The 27,399-nt window shown below is 30.8% G+C and overlaps 1 protein-coding gene, 1 long non-coding RNA gene and 1 pseudogene across 5 annotated transcripts; all 3 read right to left on the reverse strand.

Moving 5' to 3' along the window:
- Positions 1 to 685: 685 nt before the first annotated feature.
- Positions 686 to 24,577, reverse strand: LOC114758654 (probable 6-phosphogluconolactonase 2). 4 transcript variants are annotated; one of them, XM_028947721.1, is made up of 5 exons: positions 24,569 to 24,577; positions 5,049 to 5,059; positions 3,865 to 4,056; positions 3,647 to 3,782; positions 686 to 1,582 (listed from the first exon to the last, which is right to left on the reverse strand). In XM_028947721.1, exons 3-5 carry the CDS (start codon positions 4,035 to 4,037, stop codon positions 1,091 to 1,093), a joined length of 801 nt encoding a protein of 266 aa, XP_028803554.1. In that variant the 5' UTR covers positions 4,038 to 4,056; positions 5,049 to 5,059; positions 24,569 to 24,577; the 3' UTR covers positions 686 to 1,090. The 4 variants fall into 4 exon arrangements, with proteins under 4 accessions (XP_028803554.1, XP_028803553.1, XP_028803552.1 ...); XM_028947720.1 differs by lacking the exons at positions 5,049 to 5,059; positions 24,569 to 24,577 and adding an exon at positions 4,914 to 4,988 and having other exon boundaries at positions 3,865 to 4,054; XM_028947719.1 differs by lacking the exons at positions 5,049 to 5,059; positions 24,569 to 24,577 and adding an exon at positions 4,739 to 4,828 and having other exon boundaries at positions 3,865 to 4,054.
- On the reverse strand, positions 21,146 to 23,739 carry LOC114758648 (uncharacterized; annotated as a pseudogene).
- Positions 24,578 to 26,156: 1,579 nt separating the features above from the next.
- Positions 26,157 to 27,104, reverse strand: LOC114758597 (uncharacterized). Its single transcript, XR_003741826.1, has 3 exons — positions 27,027 to 27,104; positions 26,843 to 26,928; positions 26,157 to 26,245 (listed from the first exon to the last, which is right to left on the reverse strand). It is a non-coding gene; the product is annotated as an uncharacterized LOC114758597 (long non-coding RNA).
- Between the last annotated feature and the right edge of the window lie 295 nt (positions 27,105 to 27,399).

Here is a 27,399-nt window from a genome sequence, read left to right on the forward strand (position 1 = left end):
TCCCCTAAACTCCAGTGAAATTTCAGAATATTTTTGGTGTAAATAGAAATTTTTTATCTACGGTGGTCCTCGTCTGACAATTTTCCAATAATTAATGTTTAAACTCTGTTATGAAACCTTTTTTCAGTTAAATTTTACAATGAAATCCCTTTAGGTCTTAATTGGAAAAACTAATGCTGTTATTTTTTTTTTGGGGGGGGGGGGGGGGAATAAACGAACTGCTTATCATTCAAACTTCAGAGGAGCCATATCCAAATATTACTTTTATTCCCTAATATAAAACTAGTCAACTAATTTGACAACATTAAAAAAAAAATTTACTTAGTTACTTGTAATAAATAAGTGTCGAGTTTTTTAAAATATTCTTACTGTGCATTGAAAAATCTTGATAAAACCCCTTAAATATGCAATTAATAAAAATATAGTAAAAGAATCATAAATTAAAAAGACAAAGTGAACTAAAATATTATATTTAAAATTAAAGTAAACTTTTTCTTTAAACTCTTATATTAAAAGACTGGAGTTAGTAATTCACAAGTGGATTAGTTCATTTACACTATCAAATAAATCAAACCAATTCAGTGATATATTTTTCTACTCAGTTCATTTCTCACAGAATATAAACAAAGCACAAATTAGCATTGAACCGTCCCCAAAAAGGGATAAAAATGAAAACAAAACCAAAAAAAAAAAACTTTTAATACTTCATTGGAAAAAAAGAGACCATAAATTAGGATTTCAAATAAACCACTGTAATAACAAGAGGCTGGGGGGGAATGAAGGAAACACAGAACCTGACTTGCCTCTCTGATTCGCTTACATGAAAAAAGACCATCATCAAAACTTCAGTACTCTCCAAGAGGAAACAGAACCATACTAGGGCACTTTCAATGACGCTCTCAAAAACTTTATTGGCCGCTTACAAAAAGGATCATCACACTTCTCCAAAAGAACCCCCCAGAAGAGAGCAAGAAAAGGCAAAATGGAGGTGTTTTTTTTTTTTTTTGTCATGGCAGAATCTATGGATCCAAAGTTGTTTTTTCAAGTTTACTACATACAAACTTAAACCTCTACAAGGTACCTGCTCATACTACTTGGACAAGTTGGAAGCTTCAAGTTTCGAGGCAGCCGGCCTATCCAAAAACCATACCAACCTCCCCTTCCCAGGCTGGACCATCCTTGCCGGTATTAATGGGCCTTCAGGTCCAACGTCATCTATTGCCAAGCGTACAGCCTCTGCTTTGCCGTCACCGGTGACGACCACTGCTACATTGGATGCAGAATTTATGACAGGCATGGTGAATGTGATTCTCTCAGGTGGAGGTTTTGGGGAATCGGTAATGAAAGTTACCCATTCTTCCCTCTCATTGAGTGCAGGGTGATTAGGAAACATAGAGGCAACATGACCATCTGGACCCAATCCAAGAAGGATGAGATCAAACTTTGGGCAGTCACTGATTTCAGACACGTTGACCACACGAGTTTTCACCAGCTGTCGGATGACAAATTCATAGTCATCGGCAGCTTCTTCCGCTGACATTGAATCGTTTATAGAATGCACATGGCTAGGAACAATAGGTACCTGCTAATATGACTAACAGATGATCAGAGTAGGATGATAAAATGACTAAACCAGGTACAACCTTAACATCATTTTTACACATCGATGGATAACAGCGAATTTGTATCCAGCGACTAACCCTAGTTGACTTTTCCCCCCTCAACAGTTGAACAACAAATAAAGCAAAACTGAATTGTTCTAACCTTCCCATCATAAATTAATAATCAATAAGCATCATTTATATCTTACAAGGGAAAAAAGGTATACAAATCAGGATGTCCACAAGGAACATGCCACTAAAAGAGAAAACAAAGACGACGGCCCCTAAAATATGAGGAAAATCAAAAGTTCCTTTTTTTCTTCAACTGGACCTTAAACAGCAGGAGACAGGATAACTAACTGATAAGTTGAACACAGACAATAGTAACGGCCAGAGATGAACTTGAAGCCCGAATAATGACATGTCGCATATTGATATTCACTGAGTTGTTTGAATTTTCAAGCTACAAACTATACAAAGAGATTGCACAGCTTTATTATGTCAATAGGCATCTTAGGACATCTGTTCCCGTGTTCTGTTTTAAGCATTTAAAGTATTTCCTGATTTGAAAATATCTTGTCCTCCAGCTAGTTGCTGATTTTTCTCTTTCTAGGAAAATCTCTAAGTCGATTGAAAAAAAAAAAAAATTAAGACAAGACAAACTATGTCATCATGTAACCAACAAAGGCCGACAAGAATTGCATAGTATGAACAATAACCCACACATCTTTTCTTTTCTGTTGTTTTCTTTTTCTTTTTTGTAGTCATTTAAAAACCACAACAGCTGGAACGAGAGATTCATCAAATAGCAAGTTTTATGACAACTTCTACAGCACATTGCATGGCTTGAGCATACAGGTAACAGGATTGCTTTTGCATCAATGCAAGAGGAATTCACACGGATCCCACCTTGCAAAAAATCCTGGTCCTTGTAGCACAAAATATAGAGTGCACCATAAAGTACTCAAGATGGCTAGCTCATGAAATAACGTCACACATCTCCAATTGCCATCCTATCAATAAGTAGGAAAGTATTTTCTTATTTAGCAATAAAAGTTTCTTGATATTCTAAGAAATATCTTTGGAAATCTCATAAACTGCATAGAACAGTCATGGGATGATTCAGGAAATCAGTCCTCTAAACTGCCAAATATAAGGGTTTAGGGTAATTATGTTTTCTATGCGACATAGCAGGTTTGGCACTCTATTCCTTCCAAAGTAGTGCCTATCAAACATTTTAGCTCAAAGTAACGTGCAATCCCAGGCAGAAGAATGAAACACCCCAATTTGCAGGGCATAGACAGACAGATTGCAAAAGAGAAGATTTTTACCCAACATAACTAGGCACTACTTCCTTCCTAAACGTGCCAACATAACAACCAAGAGAATTCAAATTTCAACAAATCTAGAGCATGAAGTGAGCACAAACTTAACAACAGTAGGACCAATGCACCGGTTAATAAACTAATAATCTAGGAATACAGGAAAAAGAAAAAAGACTCCAGGAATTAATCATAATTAAAATCCAAATAAGGAGACAAGCAATTATCCAGTAAATCAAGGAATCCAGTTCCACAATATATATGGTTAAGATTTCATTGCACAAAAACAAGGAAACCAGCTTTCCTATTATAGTCAAATGATTTCAAATATCCCAATGAAGGAAGCAGTTAAAAAAAAAAGATCATCAAGCATACAAAACTCACTTATACAATTGACATATAACAACATCCATGTTGGTGAGTATAGAAGGACAAGCATGGATCTACCAATTTGCCTGGTATAAACGAAGGACTTTCAACTAATATATAGGTATATATCTGTCCTGTATAAAAGCAATGTCATGTGAATCAGCCTTTCAGACCTACCCCGCCCCCTTCCATCTATGAACTTGAAAAAGGTAAATAAAGTATACCTCCCAGTGCAGTTCATAGATATTCCATCATTTAAGAGCCTTAATGTCAAACTTAGTGTTAAAGATAAAAATATAACTACAAATAACGGAAGCAGTGATGAACATGAGAAATCAAGATCAAGGGCACAACCTGCGACAAAAGGCCATCCTTTGCAAGCTTATAATTGCTATCAGCATGATTTTTAGCAACAACACGCTCATCAGCCCAGAAGATGTACCATTTGGACCAGTCAACAGTCTTGTTATAAGGAGCCTCGCAGAGTTTTCTGTTTGCCACCATAAATTTAAACCCAAGACCAAATCATAAAAGCAAAGGAACATATATGGGAAAATACAAATCACTGATACCCCATTAAGCCAATGAGAGAACCACCAGATAAAGCAATGGCAAAAACTCCCCGTTCCTTCACAGATATCTCTGATATTTCAGCAATATAGTCAGCCAAATCCGTCTTCAGCTCATCCAGACTCTCATGAATCCTCAACTCTCCTCTATCTTTGTGACCACCAGAGAGAGCCATGCTTGGAAGGAATAGCTCTTGTTTCAAAAATAAATAAATAAAGCAAAGAGAGCATTAGAGAAAATTCCAATGAAGACATGTATACTCCAAGAAAAACCATCTATAGATTGCTGTTAGCGGTAGCACTGATAAGCATACACAGCTTTGACTTTATGCCCTCCCCCCAAAATCTAAATAACAAAGGCAAACCCAAAGTGTTTAAGATCATGCTTCACAGATTGAAACAAAAATCTAAGCAAGGGGGAACAATAAGGATACAGATCATTTTATGCCTATAAATTATATGACTTAATTAAGTCATTGATAGCAGAATCTAAAAATAGTATAAACCCATTACATGATATGATTCAACCTAAATTTCTCAATTCGCAAGTGCAATCTTTGTGCAGAAAAACAAGGCAATTTAACAAAAGGATCATCATCATCGTAACGCAAACTGCCATGGATCGACGTCAACCAAAGGAATACGGGAATCAAAGTTTACACTCTACGATAGTGGAAAAATTTTTTGACAGGAAAAAAAATCAAACGCCTGCAGCTCAGATCATAGAACAAACTCAATTCTCATCTCCGTGAAGCAGAAACCACAAAATTATATAACCGTGAAGGCTAATCATAATCTCATGCAGTTCAAAATAACTGGCAGAAGCATAATCGATACTGTAAGAAAGAACGATCGAAGGGAAGAAAGAAATGCTCACAAGAACAGAGGAAGAGTAGATGGGTGGCAGAGAGAAGAAGCTGTCGAAGGTGAAAATGGGTCTGAGCACGAAATATATATATACACACATATATACCCAGAAGACCACAATCCATTGATTTACTGATCATACATAAAATTTCAAAGGGCAATGCTATCTGAGAAGAAATTTTTACCTCGCGAGTTTTCACGTGCAACCAATGATCGTGACAGAACACACACACGAACTCTCTCCCCCCCCTTCTCTCTCTACACGGTAAACAGAAAAAGAATTTAAACAGATTTTAAGAAAACCATAAAGAGCCTTTCTTCTTTGCTTTGTCTACTCTGCATTTACAGATAAAGAGAAAATCGCAGGATCCTAGATCTCCTGCTATAACATCTCAGAGATAAACAGAAAGATGCAAGAGGAACAAATCATAAATTCCAATTTTTTAATACCAGCTACAACAGATCAGATTTAAAGATAACTCTCCTAATATTAATTGTTAATTGATTTCCTTTTTTTAAATTAATCCCAGTTAATATTTTCTAATTGCATCTCTCATATTGGCATACCCTTAAAAAAAATTTTAAAAATAAAATAAAATTAAAGTAACTAATATAATTCAAAAACTATAAAATAATTTATGACTTCCTTATATGAGAGAAAAAAATATAGATATATGCATATGTGTTTCAATAAGTATTATTGCCTGATTGGTTTGTATTAGCTCCTTGGAGGTTAGCAAATGACACTAACACTCTGTTTGGATGAGAAGAAAAGTTGAGAAGAAATAAAATGAGAAGAGAGGAAATGGAGAGAAGAGAAAATTAGAAAGAAAATATTATTACCTCTCATGTTTGGATGAACAAATGAAAACAAAAAGAAAAGAAAATAGGTAAATATATGAATGACTAAAATACCCTTTCTATTATATCAAAATATATCTTGATTAAAATCAAATTAAATATCATAATGAAAAACCATATTTACATTAACATAATCATATAATTTGATAAAGATATATTATCATGTCATTATATTTTAATATCAAATAATTTTGTAAAAAAAAAGAAAAAAAACATTTTGTGTAATGCAATGCTAAAAAAATCAAAACAACAACTCCACATGTTTTTTCTTTCTATTCATTTTAGAAGAATTTTTGCAATTTTAGTTATTTTATTTTTTTAATGAAGCAAACACAAAGAAAGACTTGATAATAATAAATAAAGTGAAAAAATGAAAAAAATAGATATTATTTTGCTGAAAAAACATATGTGAGAGTAAAAAGGAAAAATATATTTTCTTCTCATTTTCTCTCCATATATGGCGAGAAAAGTTGGGAGGAAAATGAGATGTGAGACCCAGCTTATTTTCTCCCCAACTTTTCTTTTCTCTCACTTTTCTTCTCTCATCCAAACAGGAGAAAAACCCCTTCTCCCCCTATTTTCCTTCCAAGTTTTCCTTCCTCCCTCATTTTCTCTCCATCCAAACATAGCATAAGGCACCTCCAAGAGGGAATTGGAGGGAAGGCTCGGGGGAGGAAGGAAAGAGAGCGAAGAAATTTTTTAAAAAGAATTTAATACAAAAAATTAGAAAAATGAAGTTATAAAATTTTGATAAAAAAATATTTAAGATAAAATATAAGAAAAATGAATTAAAATTTTTTAATCATATTTAAATTGAGATCACCCTAAAATTTTGTTAAGCGAATACCATTAAATAATATAATGGGTGTATGAATTATAAAAATAAAATTGTTTTGTAGGAAGAAAATGCAACATAGACTTTTAAAGTCATCATAACAATAAATATAATTTAATCTGTCTTATACAAAATTTAAAAAATAGATAAAAATGATCCTATTTATAAGATATGAAATTCTAACCAATTTGTTTTACATTTTTGACCTCATTGATTACTTGTTATATTATTATACGTAAATTATATTGTTCATCATCTCTTTAATCTCTATTTATTTTTTGAAAATAAAATATACCTTTTACATATTTTCATCATTTAATTAATTTTAAACAACTTTTTAACACACAAACACAAATATATGAGGGATAAATGATGATTAAATTTTTGGTGGGGGAGGAAAGTGGGTAATATGGGTGCACTTTGGCGTTTATACAGAAAGAGAAAAAGTAAAAGATGAAAGTACAGTCATAATGAGGAAACCAAACACCTGTCCAAATCAAATGCTGACAAATGTGCAAAGTGTTCCCCTTCTTGTGGCTTCCAACAATTTAATTTAAAGTTTTAAACACTCTATTTTAGTTTACCACGTTATTTTCAAACCGACAAGTCATGGTGGCTCACTTTGGGAAACAATTCAATATTCTGATAATAATAAAAAAAAATTTCACTGTATTCATATTTATTTGTAAATATAAACTTTTATTTTGATGCTTGTTATTTTGGTAAAATAATACTACCTCCGGTCCTAAATATAACAGTTAGTTGATTAATTTGAGTAAATTAAAAAAATAAGTTAAATTAGTTGTTTGTTATAAATATATGTTATTTTTTTTAAAAATATCTTTGCTAATCTAATTTATTAATTCGAACTACTATTATTAGAATGGCTATCTTGAAAAAAATAGATAAATATAGAAGACAAAATAGATTAAAGTCTTATATTTAGAACCAAAATAAAAGTCAAACGAGGTCTTATATTAAAGACCGGAAGTAGTACTTTTGTTTCTATTTATCATCTTTATTTTGATTTAAGTTAAATATAGTTTTATAAGGTTAAATTATATCTAACCCATTATACTTGGTGTTACATTCTCAACTTTTTTTCCTTTTTTTTTTTAACTGGATGTAATATGTCAAAGGATTTATTTATATGTACATGCATCATTGGAAATATAAAAGGATTTTGTGCATATACCCAATATTAAAGGGTTAGCCATAAAAAATGTTTTAGAAATACTTGATTAATAATTTATAAATATTCATCAATAAAATAACAAACCATTTAATGATTGGGGTTGTGAAAGATTATAATTTTAAGAAAAAGGGGGAGTACTTTCATTATGTTATTGTAAATGTACAGGTCTTCCTTCTGTTGTTATATTATTATTGTATTTTTCCTTTTTAAAATAAAATATAATAAGTATTTAATATCTACATTTCTATCTCTATTCCACTCATCTTTAAAGATGTCCAAGCAGTCCTGGCCTCATCACTTAATGCAAACTAAGTTAAGCTAATGTAATTGAAACTATTAGACACCATGCAAGTTACTATCTCACCCTCAGTATTTTATTTTAAATTCATTTATGTTTTGTGAAGATTAATTAATTTAAAAAACATTAGCTCAACCCAGCACACTAAGTAAGTTAAATGCTCGCCCCAGTATTCCTTGAAAAAACTTGTATGCCCGTTATGAATATTGATTAATTTCTTAATATATATCATTTAACTAGTTGACCTTATAATTACTGTGAATTCTTTTATTATTAAATTTTTATTTTACTTATTTTTTTAAAATAATAAACTTAAATATAATATATAATTATTGAGTAATGATAATTTTTAAAAATAATTACTATAGAATTTATATTATTTTTAAGGATATATATTTTGAATGAAATTAGTTATATTTTTAAAGAATAAAACAAGTTATGGAAAAAATTAAAAGTGACTAAAATAAAGAGTTACTTTTACTTTTTCACCTTTTATTTTGGCAAAATTATACATATGGTTTTTTAATTTTATATAAAGTTTTGATTTGATTCCCTAACTTTAAAAAGTATATCTTTAATCATTCAATCCTAAAATACTTAGTTTTAAATGATACTTTTTGTTACCATCATGATTTTTTTGAAATTTAAACTTAATATGTTAACATTTAAAAATATTTTATTAATATCTAAGATTTTAATATCATTATTTTTTGTTAACGGTTTTTAAGTTAAATAACTAAAAATATTTTTTGAAGTTAAAAGATCAAATTAAAACCTTATATAAAATTTTAAAACTAAAAGTACACTTTAACCTTTTATTTTAATATATTTTTCTTATTTCGTCACGATCTACTTTATACTTCAACCTAATCACTCTGAGCATGAGATCATATTGACCTAAACTAACTTGTATCTATTTTCTATAACACATGGTGTTCTTGATGATCACACCGCTAATCAAGATAAAAGCATGACCTAAGTTAGTACAGTATATAATATACAAATGCTCTTGTGATGCTCTTACTAATTAAGCCTAGTTTATATGGCTTGTCATTGTGGCTTTTCTCTTAAAATAATAATTGGCATTCATGGCTGATTTCATAGAAGCTGCTTGAATGGAAAGTTGATGCCATTTGAATGTAGAGGAAGAGAGGAGTGGTTTAATAATGCAAACAAAAACTTTATGTCATGTTATTTCATTCAGTTGCCACTTAAAGGTATCATGTCACCCATCATTTTCTCTAGTTGCTCTCCAAACCCTTCACTCTCCACCACTAATGAAGCCAAAATGGATCACCTTATAAATATTGGGGAAAATTAAAGGAATCCATAAATAAGCTTTTAGTAAATTATGTAAATTTTTCTGACATTTTGGTAATCGGATGTAGATTTACTTTTTAATTCTCAAAATTAATACCAATAATATGTTCAAATTGAACCAACTTAGCCAGTTGAGACTATCTAGTATTTGGAGGGTGTTTGGTTTTCTGTGAAAATACTTTTTAAAAGTACTTTCATGTAAATCAAGATAAAATTCTTTTTACATACTTATTTTGTATTCTCTAAAATCGCTTTTAAAGTTATAATTTGATTTTCACTCAAACATCTCCTTAAGAATGAGATGAGGTGGGGATAAAAATTTATTGATTGAACTTGTCATACACACACAAACCCATACAAGACTAAGGTTTAATTTATTTTTAATATATATACATATTTTTCTTGGAATAAAGTATGAATTATATTGGGAGAATGACAACTAATAACATCATAAGAAGATTAATACCAAAATAGGATATTTTAAAAGATTTTTAGTGTTGAAATATAGGAAAATGAATACTGAATTTGGCAATTATATGACCTTTTCATTCACTTTCAAGATATACACAGGTGAACTGTGCGATTTTGATAAGCATAAAAAAACTTATATTATTTTTTTCAGAAAATTTGTAAAAAATTGAAATAAAATATATCTCTAATAATTTTAACAATTTATTTAAAAGATACATATAATTTTTAGAAAAATAAAATAAAATATTTCCATTTTTATTTAATAATTTATTATTCATTTTTTCCAATTAAAAGAATGAATATATGCAAGTAAAGCAAGATAGTATTCTCTCTCTCTTAGAAAGTGAAATAATTTGCGTTGACAACAAAAATATTAAATGTTAGATTAAACTAAAAGAAGTATACGAAACCCAACACCCAAAAATCAAGACCCGTCATTGATGTCATATGTATTAAAAAAAATTGTGGAATCTTCATAGAAGGAAAAAAATAAGGCTAAAATATTGAATTCTATTTTGTGTGTGTATATATATATCTATATTTAAGTACACATGATTTTTTTAAAATTCGATTTAGATTTATATGAAAATATTAATGGACCCTCTAAATTTACTTTTTGTACAAATGGAGTTATTAACTTATGTTGCGCTCATTTCAAAATAATAAGTTCCGAGTAATCCCATACTCAAATAACAAATCATATGTTGATATGTTAGTGTGACCTACCCTAGGTCTCTGAATTCCAACGAAAATCATTCACTTTTATATATAAAATTGGTTTAAAATGTAAATTTGTTTCTAAAGTTTTTATTCAGAAATAATGTTTTTTTAATTTTGTTTTTTAGTCTAATATTGTCTTGAAAGTTTTAATTTGCAGTAATGTTTTTTTTTTACTGTTAAAAATATTAACTGTCAATATTAATTATTTAATAGTTAACCTTAGTTTTTTAATGAGGTGGAGCAATATTGTTATTTTTTAAAATTTTCGGGGCAACAGTCCTAAGCAAAAAGGACAAATTTGCATCTTGGCCATATAAAATTTATTAAAAATGGTTATACTTATATATGATCGATGTTAAATGTGAGCGTGCTGCTTGCTGTGCCCACTTTATTTATTTTTACCTGGTAAAAACAAATTAAAACCCATTAAAATTAATCTACGATTTTGTTAAAATTACAAAGATGCCATTTCTATTTTAAAGCGTACATAGGCTTCCATTCAAATTAAAAATTATATTTTAAATTAAATTATAAGTTTTTGAAAAAACTCTATTTTATTTTTTTTTAAAATTAGATTATAAGTTTTAAAAATAAGAAAACCATAATTTTGCCAAAATAAGCAAGTAACGTTGTAATCTAGTGGTCATTAGTGCTTGCTTCTCTTAAATGAGAAGGTCGCATGTTTAATCTAGCTTGTCAGCCTAATTCATTAGTGCTTGCTCCTCTTATTCAAAAAAAAAAACAAAAACAAAAACAAAAAACAAAAATAGTTAAAGTGGAAATTACCCATAAATTACAAATTAGATCAAATGGGCTTTTTAGTCATCTAAGAATAGATATCGTCTCAAGTTTAATCTTTAAAGATCAAATGGTTAAAAAAAAACCAGAATGATGAGTCATTGAAAGATGGAGGTACAAAAGCCAAAAAAAAAAAAATTATGGAGAATCTCCCATTCAAGAGGTTGAGTAATTTAGTTTATTAAAGTCTATGTCAAAATTATTAATAAAAATTAATAAAGAAAATTTGTTTATACAGTATAAAAAATAAATGCAATATGTAGTGTTTAATCAATACATTATAATAAAATATATTAAAACCGTAATATAGGTTTATGGTAGAACTAGTATTTATTTTTCTTAAATTTTGAGGCCAAGTATATAAATTTCAATATCCCCTCCAAGGGTCTTGCCTTAGTTACTTAACTTAATATCATGTTCAGGTTGCAGATGTTTTTTTTTAAAAAAATTACTCTTTTTTGGGGTCAAATATTAGAAAAATTGTTCGAGTTGTAATTAATACTACCTCTGGTCTTTAATATAAGGTCTCATTTGCTTTTATTTTAGTCCTAATTATAAGACTCCAATTCACTTTGTCTTTCATATTTATATTTTTTTTTCAAAGTAATCCTTCTAATAATAGTAGTTCTAATTAATAAACTTAATTAGTAAGAATATTTTAGGAAAGACAATACATATTTATTACAAATAACTAACTTAACTTACTTCTTTAATCTCTTTAAATTAGTTAACTAGTTCTTATAATTAAAGACGGAAGGTGGCATATTTGTAAATGATAGGTAAAGTTGTCAACAATTCACTATTGGATGATGAAAAAGAAATAAGGAATAAAAGGAGTGGCCCAACATTATTAATTATTAGGTTACACGTCATTTTATGGTTCATCACCCAATCCTTTCACTCAAAGTCAAAACTCCCATTTGAAAATTACATACTACTTCCGGTCCTTAATATAAAATTCCATTTGACTTTTTGTTTGATCCTAATTATAAGACCCCAATCTATTTTGTCTCTCATATTTATGCATTTTTTTCCAAGATAGTCTTTCTAATAATGATAGTTCTATCCAATACACTTAATTAGTAAGGATATTTTAGGAATAACACCATTTATTTATTACAAATAACTAACTTAACTTACTTCCTTAATCTCCTCAAATAAGTCAACTGGGTCTTATAATTAGGACCGGAGGTAGTATATCCATACACATGAAATAACTTACAAAATATCCACCAAAATTATAAGTTTGTATAATTTCCAAACAATTTCCTATCAATTATATGCAATAAAAGTTACAAATATTTTTATTTTTTATCAAGAAAAAAAGTTACACAAACTCAACTTATAATCAATATAACATGGTTGGTCAAAATGGTGTGGGATATAAGAAAAGATTTAGAATTTATTCCTAATATAAGAAAAATATATTAGAGTTATCAAACAAATTATTATAAACTCACAATTCACCTCCCACAACCATTTTTCTTCTATCTTCGTTCTTTCAGAATATTAACATATTATATTTATAAAAATAAATTTAATGTAAACTATTATAACTATTATATTGTTTTTTTGTCAACATAATTATTATATTATTAATTTGTTATACACATACAGATTATTCTTTTTTCAAGTTGCATGTTTTTTCCCAAAAGAAGTTTAATGCCCCATCCACCGCAGATATCACAGGGATAATTTAAGTTAACCTTCTAAAAATAAATCAAAAAATTTAATTGGAAATTGTATAAATGATTTTAGCAATTGCAAAATATATATATTCTCATCGTATGTTTCATACAGAATAAAATTTAAAACATATTTTAGAAGAAAAAGAAAAATATATAAAATTTAAAACATGATATTTAAGATTTAATTTATGTTTATTATTTTGAATTTACAATTGGAAATCACTTTTGTTTTATATTTTTTTTTTAGATTTTAATATGAACTCTAGATAACCTCCCTATATGTATATTTAATTAATAAATCATTTATGTTTTAAAATGATTGAGCCGAAAGGACACAACAAGTAGTAATTACTTGAGGGATTGGCAAAAAAAAAAAGTAATTACATGAGAATCTGTCATGCCTGATCCAGTCATACACCTTTTAAAATTCGGACAATACCCATAAAAAAGAAAAATATCAAAAGAAGAAAAGAATCTTTATGGGAATAAAAAGGTATAAAAGCATATAGTAATCTTTATGGGAATGTAAGCAATTTTTATCAACCACAAACATTTTGGATGTACCAAATTGAGTTTTCAATATATACGGCGTCCTATCCTAATTATAAAATAATATTTATAATTTGTTATAAACGAGATCTTATAATTATTAATTAAGACTGGAGGTAGTATGTATATATTCTTGCAATCTAATCAATAACAATTCATGTAATCAAATCAAAGACCATGAATATATTATATATAATCGTTATAAACATCAAAAGATGCATGAAATTTGATTCAAGTATTATATTTTTAGCATCTAATACATATACATGCCATAATTAAATAACTTAACTCTCAAACGAAGAATAAGGGTTAAGATATACACTTGTCCTAGAATATTCACTTAAGAACACTGGCACTCGGAAGTTTTTTGGAGTATAAATTTGTTCTGAAAATTTAAAAATCATAATAATATTTCTCCTCATTGTTAAAAATGTTAACAATCAATGTTGGTTTTTTAATGGTATGAGATAAAATTATTGTAAGTTTAATTTTTTGCGGTAAATTTTGCATACAAAAATAAAAATTCTAAGCACCCGTAGCTTCTGAGTGAAAACTTTTAAGAAAAATTTAATCTGAACCCATAAAAAAATAATACAAAAAGAGTTGAGGTCTTGTGACCAAACTAACACCAAGTATCTTTTTAAGTGTGAATTTATGAGTTCAAACTCTGAATGAAAGGTATGAATATGATGAGCATGTGAGTTATAAATAATAAAAAGGTAATGTAAATATATATATAGGAAAAAAGAAAGTAAAAACCCTCAAAATTACAAAATGACAAATCAGGATAGGTAAATTTCAAAATCTCAATTTAAGCCCCAGATACCATTTCATAATTTTCAAATCTTGTAAAATGACAACACTGTCCTTACTGTCGGTAGCTACTTTCATATAGCTATTGACTACTCTAATTTAATTGTTAACTACTTTTGTTTTCAAAATTCTGGTGACAACTTTTATATAGCTATTGACTACACAAGAGTAGTAAATGACTAAATAAAAAGTAGTCACTAAATCTCTAACAACACTTAATACATTTTTTGAATTTTTGAAATAGAAGTAGTCAATAGCAAAACTAGAGTTGTCAATGACAAATGTAGTCAATAGCTAAAAAAAAATAGTCAATACATAAAAAAGTAGCCATCGGAGTTCCTGTAACATGTCACCGTAGCTCTAGTGGTTGGTCGCCGGCAACTAGAATTGCTAAGGTGGCAGTATTTAAAAAAACAAGTAAAAAAAATAGTATTTGTGTAATTTTATAAGATTTGAAAATTTCAAAAAGGTACCTGGGATTTGAATTGGGATTTTGAAATTGAGATACCCTCATTTGTCATTTAATATTTTTGAAGGTATTTTGGTGTCTTTTTCCCACACACATATATGAATTCTATGAATTCTATACTTTTCGATTCAAATTATTTTTTATTTCTATAATTCTTAAAAAATGATATTTCAAGGTAGCATAATTAATCATAATATTGTGATTTAGGATAACGTTAACGTATTTTGGCCAAAAAAGAAAAGAAAAAAGGATAACGTTAACGTATGAATAACTTCTTGCTTTCAAAACGTAATAATAAATTATCTAAAATTTGTAAACTTCTACAAGTAAGCCCCTTCTTATTAATTAATGATATCTTTTATTTAGTAATACAAAAATTGGTTATCCACATTCATTAAGTCCTAACTAATTTTTCTGACCAAAAAGGAAAAAGTCATAACTAATTTAGATTAAGTTGGGCTATGTCAACATTTGTGTAAAGCTCTTTTAATAAAAATTTTTCGATGAACACAAAAATAGAATTCAATACCATACTTTAAAGGAATAACTATAAAGCTTTTTTTTTTGTTTGCCTGAGAATAACTATCAAACTACTTGAATTAATTAATTATGAAGGACCAACGAGGGTTAGTCCAAGTGGTAAGCAGTTTGGTACTACTTAAGCGAGTTCTCGAGTTCGAGTCAAGTGAGCTAGGTGGGCAACCAAATTTATTAATTAACTTATTATTTCATTAATTAATACAACGTGGGATGGTAGTTGGATGGCATTAAAGAGGCATTTATTTATTTATTTATTTGGATGTATTATCAACACTGTATCGTTATATGTCATCATTATTGAAACGCAACAAATACAGTGAGCTACAATTACAAGTAATTGACAACTTCTGAAAACGACATCAACCTATGACAATAATTGGAAGATATTAACCCAAAAGAAATTTAAACACATAAATAAAGAAGTAAAATTTTTCTGGACAAAAATTAACGCATCTAAAATCAACTTGTAATATATCAATAAATATTGCTTCTAATGAAAAGGTTTATAACCCCTTAACTGAGATTTTAAATTTTGAGTTCATGTAAATACAAAAAAAAGAAATCTTTGGAAGAACTACTTCTAATTATAAGTTATAATATTTACTAGCAAACTGTGTTGAGATAGTAGGAAATCTCACCTCTGTAATCCGTAATGAGAAGAATATGAGTTTAAATCTTGAGAAACATACTTGTCAGGAAAACTTTAATCTTATATGTTCCCAGTAAAATAGTCTCAAATTCAAAATAACTTGGAAAGACCCCGAATTGCACAAAAAAAAAAAATCAAAATATTTAAATTACTCATTAATACCATAGATCGTATAACTATACCAAAAAATATAATAATAAAATAAAATAAATTGCAATAAAAATCATGAATAAATTAATTACTTTGTACTACCAATGAATAATGATAAAGCTACTTCTAATTAAGCTTAATAGTACTCAAATATGATTTGATAATACTAAATATCATGTAATTATATAAAAAAAATGATTGATTTGTACTCATTCCAACAAATAATTTGAAGCAAGTTGGCATTTTTGTTATCCCCATGGTATGATGAGAAAAACGTAGAGGAATGAACTACTGAGGGAGACCTACAAATGAGTGATATATAGGCTGATAGCATTGGAAGCTATAGGATTTGGTGACCTAATAACTTCTTGTCAATTATTGATGAAACTAGAAAAACCTATGATAAAGACTCATGCTTTATAGTAGGCTAAATTTTGTAACCATTATTTTTTAAAAAAGATATTTTCTTGGGGTTAATTTATCAATCATTTTACTAATAAGATGCAATGTGGTACAGAGCTTCCCCCCCCCCCCACAAAATGCTAGAGAAAGAAGGGTTTGCAAAATACTTGGTCTTTCAACTATTTCTCCATAAGAACTGTACTACCACATAAGTTAGCAGCTAAATTGCAACATTTTGAAATCTACTCAAAAGCGGCAAGAGCCAAGAACTTTGATTTTCAATTTAGCAATGGATATTGGGTCTAATAAAAAAAGATTAGTTTCTTACCACATGACGACCTAAGATTTGAATTCTTGTTGGAGAGGTGTCCACATTTGATACCCAACAGTACCTCGAATAAGATTATCTTTAATAAGAGAATACTTGTTATTAGAAAAAATATATGCAATCCTTCACAATCTCCAACCCATTATGGGCAAGAGATGAGAAAGAATTTATGTGTACATAATTTAAAATTTAAAGAAATTATTTACACATAGTTCGGAGCTTAAGAAAATTATTTACTCAAGAAAAAAAATAAAGTTTACTGTGTATATACTCTTTCGGTCCTAAATATAATAAAATATGTCTTATATTAAGGACTGGAAGAGTTTATTTGTTAGTGAAATAATTAGTATAAAGGCTATTTGTAAAAATTTGGAAGTTTTAAATAATTTTCTTTTATCAAATATTAACAATCATAGGGATTTGATAAGCATGGTTTAAAGTTCAATTAATTTTCACACAATCCAGAAGTTATCTATTATAGTGGTCATTAAAGATTTTGAAACGTAAAATCATTTCTAAAACTCAGGGAAATAATTTATTTTGAAAGTTTTCTTAAATTAAGACCCATTTTTTAAAAGTTACAACATGTTTAAAGTGTTACATGGATGGGTAACAATTAATTGAATGAAATATATTAACCGCTTTTTAGTTCTACTGAAATTATGAAAACCTCCCATTTATTAAGAATATTATAATTCAACCCCTTTTGTTACTTTTAAAATATTATGTTAAATATTTGAAATACTTAATACTAAATACTTTTTATTTGCAATAAACTTTAATGTTTGATTACTAAACATCTAATCATTTGAAATAAATCTCAGTATTTTAATTATATCTTTTTAACAAAATAAAATAAAAGAAGGTCGATGTAACTTACTCTAACAAACTGAAAACATTCTTATATTATAAAAGCATATCATTCTAGAGGATGTGAATGAAAAATTTTAAAAATATCAATAATGACAAAATTAAAATCGTAATTATCATTTATAAAAATACAGTATAAAAAACTAAATTCAAAGAAAATTTCCATTTATTTTAAAACTATACATATGTATATAATTTCAGTAAAATTTAAAATACGTCTTCATAATTTACCTGACAAACTATTTGGCCTCAATTATCATTTTCTTGAACTCCTCCGGTACAACACAGATTTTTTTAAAAATATTATTAGACACTAAATGTTAACACTTCTCTTAAGTAAAATTCAAACTTTAGTTTGCTGTATTAAAAAAAAACTAATTCTTTTCGTTAAAATCCAATTCCAATTAGTTATACAATACAAGTCCACAAAACCCACTTCTTTGGCGGTGGCCCACTTATTCTATATTTGAACTTGATCCACTGCTCGACGAAAAACAAAAGATGACAAAACTTGTTATCCTCTAGATTTGATACTTCGAAACTAATTCAAATATGGAATCTTAAATCCACCAAAATCATATGAAAATAATTGGGGGAATGATAATTAGGTCCTAAGAGAGAGAATTAATAACAGTTAGATGCTAATAAAAAATTTTAAAAAATGAATTACAAATACCATTTCAATAAGGCATTTGAATTTTAAATGTAACTCTAAATTTATAATTGGGAGACCTATTTATAATTGCTTAAATTCATTTGCAGCTCATTGTTCCAGAAAATTTTTTGGGAGACCCAATTATCATTAATTCAAAACTTTGGGACAACAGCTAATTACCTTGGCTTTGTTTGTTTGTTTTGTTTTGCAAATCATTGATATACATATCAAACACCTACACATATTAACACACATACGAGGGATGAGTCCTCATGTTTGCACAAGTACATAAAATCTGCATTAATTTTGAGAAATGAGCAGTATTATTTGTAAATAATGATATATTGATTTTCCACACTCATCTATGAACCTTGGTCAAATGAATAATATTCAGAAGATATAATTCCATTGATCCTGCCTTAATGGACCCAATGGTGAAAGAAAATGAAAGTTTGCGTCTGAAAAAAGTGTGGAAGTAAAGCTTGTGTGTGAATTTCACATTTTTCAGCCAAAAAAGAAGTGTGTCTGAAACATTTCTGAATCAAAAGCAAGCAAACAAAAGGAGATGACAAACATATACAAACATTCAACAAAATTTAAGAAGCAACCCAATAGAGAACAAACATATTCGTAATAGGACCAGAAAGCTTCTCAACATCATGCTGTCATATGTCAGTTGTCTTCTATGAATTATGCAGATAACGGTAGTAGAATGGACTAGCTAAGCATCTTCCTACAAGGAGGGACCGCTTATCATTCTTCTTATTCATATTGCCAACGTAATCAAGCTTTCAACTTTCAAGTCATTTTTGTTTTCTTTACATGTCTTTTCAAAAGGACAAAGATCACCAGTCATTTGCTTGTTTCTCAACCATGCTCTGTACAGAGAACTTACTGTAAGAGAATAATAAGCACGTTAAGTGCATTAAGAAGTGAGACCCACCTATGACATGCTATATATGTGCATTAGCATTTTATAATTGGCAGTGAGACCCACCCGTGACATACACACATCCAATCAAGCACATTTTTCAATTGAACCAACCTCTTGGCTGGATTTGGAATGCATGCGGTCCATGGTATTGTTATCCAATTCGTTTTGATCTAACGGCTACTGTCAAGTCACATCGATTGCTGTGTTAAATGGAACAATGTTGTTTTGAACCCGGTAGTGGATGATGACAGCCATAGATCACAATGGATGGATGAGATTTTTCCTTCTTGTATTGAACTAAAAACCCACATATTGCACTGGAGCTGTTTGCCCTTGACTCATATGTCAATCATTGGCTTTGAGCTTTGATGTAGCTATGGATGTTTATAATGACTCTGCAATCTCTGAGTAAGCTAATGATTTCAGGCAGATGCAAAGGGAAAAAAACATATAGAATATGACTTGTAAGAAAAAAGAAAAACAAATTTGCAGCTTTACACATGGGTGTTCAAAGAGAGAGCAAATTGAGATCAATCCCAAGACCTCCAGCACCAGATACTTAAAAAGAATCAGAATTGGCATACCTCTATACTACAGATAAGCATGTGAATTACACATGGTCATTTCAAATCTTATCATGTGGCATTGTATGTCTTTCGGTGAGTGTGTATGCTTCATAGGTTTCTTTCAGACACTTGAAATATGCAAACACTCCTTTTCAGTATATTTTCTGTTGAAGAAAATAAATACACCTCACAATCATCTAGTTGCAGGGCTGCACCTGCTTGAAGTTAAGAAACACTTATATTTAAAATATCTGAATTAGACAAGTCCAATGCTTAAACCGACTTGCCTGTATAAACATTCTATATCACCATAGTTACTTCTAAAAAGAAAGGGAAAAAGAATCAAATGATGAGATGAGATTGAAAAAGAAACTTGACAAAGCAAGCACTATGTCAAGATTGCGGTCCTGCAACTCAGATCTCATTATTTATCGTCTATTATAGCAACTCATATTGATGGGCCACAAACAGCAATTATGCCCAAGGGAAAGAAAACCAACTAAAAAAATCCCTTCATGGATGCAAACATGACATGGTAAATGTATCCCTTCAAGAAGGAAAATAAAAGGCAACAATATAGTCAGGAATAAGCAAGAAGAACATGTTCTTCTTTCTTTCTTTTTTTTTTTTTCAACCAACAAAAAAGGAAAGAAAAACCTATTAGTGGACTGGTCACTACAAGTGTGTAAGCCTCTGCAGCGTGAGAGAAATAAGTGATCCATAAACAGCCTATTCAAAGTTTCAAACCTATTCAAAGGGGGAAAAGCTGCATGTACGACATTCAGCAGAACTCTTGAAGACATTTACAAACCACGAATCCAAGTATATCATATTAAAGAATATTAAGATGCAAACAAAATTGAATAGCGATTATATATAGTGCAGTGGAAAGAGCATATATTGTCGTTCAATCTATGATTTTAGTTATAAGCTCATGCTTTAATAAAAAGGATGTCCTCTCAATAAAACCTGAATTAAAACGCAGACGCCAAGCATGAATTTAAAGAGACTCTATAATCTTATATTGCCCATGTTTTGAACCCGAGAAAACAACATTGCAGGCAGATGCGGTCTTGTGATTTATTTATAGCTCTTTTATCCTTAAAGTATAACATATGCAATTAGACTTTTGAGAGACGAGCAACTTCATGCAAACTAAGTTGCCATGAGAAACTAAACATAAAAAACAGTGCCAAAATTAGTAGTAGAAGCTTTATCTTTGAACTTCTTTGAGAAGGGCTCAAGACTACAACTTAAATCCAAAGATCAGACACGAATATTTCTAGGATATTTACAAAAATCTCATTAACCTTTTGAACTAAAATATCATCCAACGCTAAACATAAGGCTAAAGAAATTTCATGTCTACTTGAAATCTAATACAATTGCAAACTCAAAACTGATTTTCTCTTCCCTGAAGCTAGTTTCAGGTTTCAGATATACTCATCTCGAAGGGGGGAAATAAATGTGAGAGAGAAAATATAAGCTCTATCTTCCTCGTCTCTGGCTAGAGAATGTAAAATTTGACTAGAACTCAAGGTACAGAGTTACCCTTCTATGCATGTTAAATGGTAAATTTAATCTCCATCCTTTTGTTTACGACTCAAGGCCTCCCTTTGCTTGAAGGGTCTCTATTCTCTTTTACATCTGCCAACTTCCACACACAATTTTCTGACTCTTTTTCAGCACATACTAGCAGGAACACTCCTTCCTTTTCTAAGCAACTGGACTCGGTATCTTCAGCATAGCAAACTCTCATAGGCATGTCTTTAAACCGATTCAGATCCTCAGGAACTTTAAGTATCCTCTCAGCACCTGGGGATGATACCTGTAGAACGAAAAATATGCTTTCTTAGGCATGGAAAAACCTCAAAGACATTATGCTTCACTTTGAGTTGCCATGAATAAAATCCCAGTAGAACAGGCAATCAAATTCAGCTTGGATGAATAACCTCGAGAGCTAAATTATCAGGTATTTCTCCAAGTGCTCCAGCTTCTTCTAATCTTTTCTTGTATTCTTGACTATAGCTTTCAAGCTCTTCCATGCTTGGACAACCATATCTGAAGAAATAAGGCAAGTTGCATTGAACAAACCGTACAGATTAGGCATCCAACAAAAGAGACAGGCATCATAAGCCCACAATTATATCATGTATCACTGAATGACACAATTTGCTGTCCTGCAACTCTAGGCAGAAGCCAAGCTATCCAACAAGCCATGAACCTATCATGAAAGACCCTAAAAATTATAGCACTGTTTCTCACAACAGATACAAAATGCTCAGGGAATGATAAGTCAAACAATTTTTAGCATATGGTGGTCACATAGCGCAAATACCATGCATAAAGAGGCTAACTATGACAGTAAGTGGAATTTCAAGAACAATGGACGGAATTAAAAATGCAGCCCATAGCAGAATCGGACAATCATCTCAAGCTGATGGAAACAGATTACTGGAATTTTAAAGGTAACATGGAATGCTGTAAAGGATACTAAAGTGGGATCATCCTCCCACCTCAATATCTAGTTTTTGGGAGGAGGTTCACCCTCCACTTCAATGGATATTAAAAGGATGTTTGAATGGAGCTGATGTCATCAACTAAGCTTTCTTAAGGTTATACAATTATGTTTGTTGTAAGAAAAAAGGTGAAAATTTTTGACATCCTTGTTCCCAGCAAAAAAAAACAAATAGTTACTTCTTGAAAAAACAATTTTAATTGAACATACTCTGCAAAGAAAGGCCATATTCTGATCTTTAGGGAAAAAAATACAGAAATACACTTCCAGATATTTTATCTGGCATAGGTTGAAAACTTACTGATGTGTTAATTTGTCCAATCTCACGTAGACATATCCACGAGAGAGTAGTCTTGAAAGAGAACAGTTCTATGTCATCACTGAACTTCATCAGGACCTCCTGAGCAATAGAGAGGGCTCGTTGGCCCCAAGGGACACCTTGCAAGTCAACTCCACCACCACCTCCCCCATCACCAGGCTTCATATAAAAACACTAATAGTTATGTAAAAATTACTTGTAAATTTGAAATAAACATCTTATCATTGAAGAAACCAACAAGAATGTCTATGTTAATGTCATGTTACCCTAGGCTCAGCCTCATCTTCTTCCTCCCATCCATCTGACATTTCGTCGTCTTCGCCTGTCTCACCTGCGAATTGCCAAATGCATGAACATGGATATGTGAAACCTTTTATAGCGAGAGTTTAGCAGGATACTTCAATATACTTGAAAAGTAAACACCTTATGACATCAAATCTCATGAAGTGACACAGAATAAATGCAAAAGCAGTAGCAACAGACATTAGTGTAAGTAGCAATTTCCCGGCCACATACTCCAGACTAATGCAGGAAAAAGCCCCCAACTACTTTCATCCAATTCACCCACAAATCATACTGCACCCACGATACCCAAATGCAAAAGAAGAAGCAACTTGAACAAACTGCAGGGTAGAGCAAAAGAAGGGGGAGGAGAGGAGAGTTACGTTGTAATCTGTCTTCTTCATAGCTGGAGTCGTCGTCGTCATCCTCAGAGGAAGCGGCGGTGTTGACAAACCGAAGAGGAGTGCAGGAAAATGAGACCTGTGGAAGCAAACGCGTGTTTTGGAACGAAGGGAACTGAGAAGGAGGGATCAGAGAGATTCCCTTTGGCTTCAGAGACCAAAACGACGGAGCAAATGACAAAGGGATCTCCGATTTCGCAACAGAGTCTGTATAATCCTAATATTTCTCATGGCTTTCTCGCCCCAGGCGATAGTGCGACTTTCTTCTCCTTGTTCCTCACCTCCTCACCGCCCAATGCAAATGCAAATGCGGCGTAACACTTCACAGAACACTCTCAATTGCTCTTGTCTTCCTTTCTACTAATAGCTGTACTTCCCATTTTCGCACAAGTTTTTACACCTGAATGTAACAATCCTATTCAAAACCACGGTGGGGACTCACATTGAGCGCATTCTTTGTAAATTCAAACCTTGATTTTTACTGTGTATTTTTTGCAGAAGATTCAAATTGTTTTTTTTGGGCAGCCAACTCAAGGCATTGTTAGAAAAAATTAAAAAAAAAATTATAATTAGAATATTGAATATTATTTTACTCCCTCAATAGTTATGCTCTTGTTTTGATTCATAGGATATTTTCAAAATAAATTATTTAAAAAGGATATTTTCCTTTGATAGAACTAATATACTTTTTTTTTTTAATAAATAACTAATTTTTTTAAGTTTTTATAAATTAAAGTTTGGATGAGTTGAATCTCAATGGCTCACCAAAACTAAACATGCATTTAGGTTCAAAAAACATTTATAAAAGTACTTACATATCACTTACTATAAAATTCTCATATTAACAGTGGAATTTAAACTCACAACTTTCTGAGTTATGAACCAATTTCTTACTAGTTCATCTCAAGAATGATATTTAATTATCTTAAAGTCTTTTAACAAATGAAGTGTAAACAATAACAAGTTTTCAAATAAAGAATAACAATACGTTCAAACTAATCACTTGTTATTGGGTTTTTCTAGCAATTAAATTTCATTTTTGAAACCTCTTAATAATTCTCCCTTATTTCTTTTGGACTTCTCGACTTCTCCCACTTGTTTCCGTGCTGCTCTTATGTCACTGCTCATAGTATTAATAACTAATTTAATTAATTTTTAATACTTAAAATCAATTTTTTAAACTCTTATACCTGCAATCAGAAATAATACTTTTTTATTTTTGAATTCTATTTAGGGTTGTTTGGAACTCTATTCAAAATAGACTTGTAAACAAATTCACATAAGCTGAAATAAAACTTTCTTCATATACTTACCTCGTATTTCATAAATTACATTTGAAAAATTACTTATAAATCAATCCAAATAAACCCTTAATGGTTAACACGGTGTACTTATCTATGCTTCTTCTCGTATCCTCAGGCAGGTAAAAACAAAAAGGAAGACGCTTCAAAAGATTTTAACAATTTTTTCGTGGGTTTTTATGCGAGATAAGATGATCATCACAATGCTGCCAATTATATTTAATTCACCTGAATCGGATAATTAACTATAGCCAAAACTATTGGTTCAAATGCATTTGAAATTGATTATTGGTACAAGAAAGGAGGTAATAGAGACTGCGCCAAAAGACACCTTCGGAACTAATATCAATTTAAACAAAATTCTAGAGTTCCACGATAAAGCAAGGACCACCTTTAATTACTCTATCAACGTGGCGCGCAGCTAATTGATTTGTTTTTCACTTTACAGTCAAATAGACGTAAGCAATTAAAATTAATTTTATATTTATGTAATATAATGTAGAATCATGATCCTAAACAACCTCTATCAAAATTAAATTCTCAACATTCAATAGTTAAAAAGAAAAAAGCCCCTCATTAAAGTGAAATATAGAAGTTGTATATTCTTTTAAATAAAAAATGGGATATACTCAATCAAGATAACATGCAAAAATAAGCCCCAAAAAAAAAAAAAAAACTAATAAGCTAGTTTCATCATTCATCATTCACCTCTCTAGTGAAAAGTAGGGGTCATCAAGATATAAGGATCATTCTCAATATTGTGAGCATTTCTGTAAACAAGATCAAGAGAATCATTCCTATTCGAATTTCTGTTGATAATGTTGGAGGCGCACTTAATAATGCCTTGGAAAAGGTAGGTGTCTCTGGTTATGAGGGTGATGGCTTCAAACTAATGAAACACTCAAAAAGTTGCACACGACGATCATATATTTATTCTGATCCAAAAATGAGAATCCTGAATCTCAGTTACAGAAATGGAACATTTTCATGTCTTATGGGTAAATACCTTAAATTCATCAAGTATTTGTTACGATGCATGAACTTGACCCTGGCCAGTCAATCTCAATCATATGATATCTAACTGAAACTTGGGTCAAACACATGAAACCTTTATTTATGAAGCTCAAAATTACTTACCTGTCAGCAAATGGTAGAAAAGCTCTTTCATCCAAGCAAAATAGAAGCAACTGCTGTGACTTGCGAGGTTCCTCGCTAAACGAGATTTATATACGGAGGAACACAATCTTAATACACTAATATACAAATATGTGACACAGCACAGCAAAATATAAGCAACTGCCATGACACATTATCTCACATTGTGAACCCCGCTTGTGCAAGAGCCACATTACTTACAACACATAAATGTCAAACCTTGCTGGACCCCCCCCAAAAACCATATTTTTCTAGGGTTTACTTCAAAATTACATAGACCAGAGCCGAAAGACGAAGAAAAGAAGCAAAATTTTATATGGGACAACCACCACTACAGCGAAGAATAGTACGAAGAGTATCACAGAGGTTCTGAATGGTCTGCTGCTCTTGGGATGCCTGAAGGTCCTGCAGCGGCATATCTTCATAACACCTAATAAGGAATGAATATCGATGTCAAAAGGGGTAATCACAAAGCGGATAGAAACAGAATCCAATATGGTACCCTTCTACAATTGGTCATAGATTAAATGAAGGGTCAGAATCCCCCATTGTTGGCATTTCTTGGGCCCCTCATTAACCAAGAAAGAGCTAAATGACAAACAGATACAAAAACGGAGGCACTATAATATGTGCTTTCTTGATGTAAGCATCAATAAATGAAGACCACGCAGGTGACGGATATGATTTTTTCTTAATATTCTTGATCCTTAATTTCTTGATCAGCAAATCCGATCTAAGGAGATGGAAGAGTGGCTAGTGCTCAATTTTGAGAGTGTAGGAGAGAATCAAAAAGAATATAATCAAGAAGAATAAAACATAAATAAATCAAAACAATAATATAAATTTTTAAGAAATAGGAGCAAATAACATAGCACTGAATTAAGAGATAATAATCAGATTATGACCCCATATGGGATAGCGTGTTAGGCCTACGTACGTCACCCACAATGCAAAATAGGTGGCTATTAATTCTGTCACATCAAGTGGCAGACTATTACTATGTGCAAGTTGGAGAAAAAGAACATACATCTTGTGGTACGCTAGAGCCTGGGCCAAATTCAGCAGAGTAGAACTGGATGTCAGTCTTTGGTAAATGCTTGGAGGAACAGGCATCTGCTGCATGTTAATTAGAATACCAATATGAATGACTGTTTCAGACATGAGCATGCACAACCATGCTAACATGCAAGTACGTATGCGTGCGCAACCACCTCAATTTGTCCTCTGCGTCCCCTTTTGGACTGTCCATCACCACTAAAAAGCTCTTGCAATGCTTCTACTGTAGCAGTCCAGTGGAATCTTGTTGCATGCCACCAAGCACATTGTCCGATAGGAGAGCAATAGGTGAAATATCTGTTGCTCTCAAGAACGGAATGGGCACTGTATTACCAGCTGCATAAATTGACCAAAGCTGCAAATGGCAAAAAGTTAACAGGATATCTCTCTGTAGACTGGAGTAACAAGAGACGAATATAAGAGACCCATAAGAATAGGGGAAGATAACACAGTTGTACTAGACATTTGCCAAGCCATCGCCGAGGGACATTGTCTTCTTCTTATTCTTCTATTAAATGGAAGATTTGT

Source organism: Neltuma alba, unplaced genomic scaffold (genome assembly GCF_004799145.2).
Source record: "Neltuma alba isolate B1F8T4 unplaced genomic scaffold, ASM479914v2 tig00010740_pilon, whole genome shotgun sequence".
In the NCBI taxonomy this organism is placed as follows: domain Eukaryota; kingdom Viridiplantae; phylum Streptophyta; class Magnoliopsida; order Fabales; family Fabaceae; genus Neltuma; species Neltuma alba.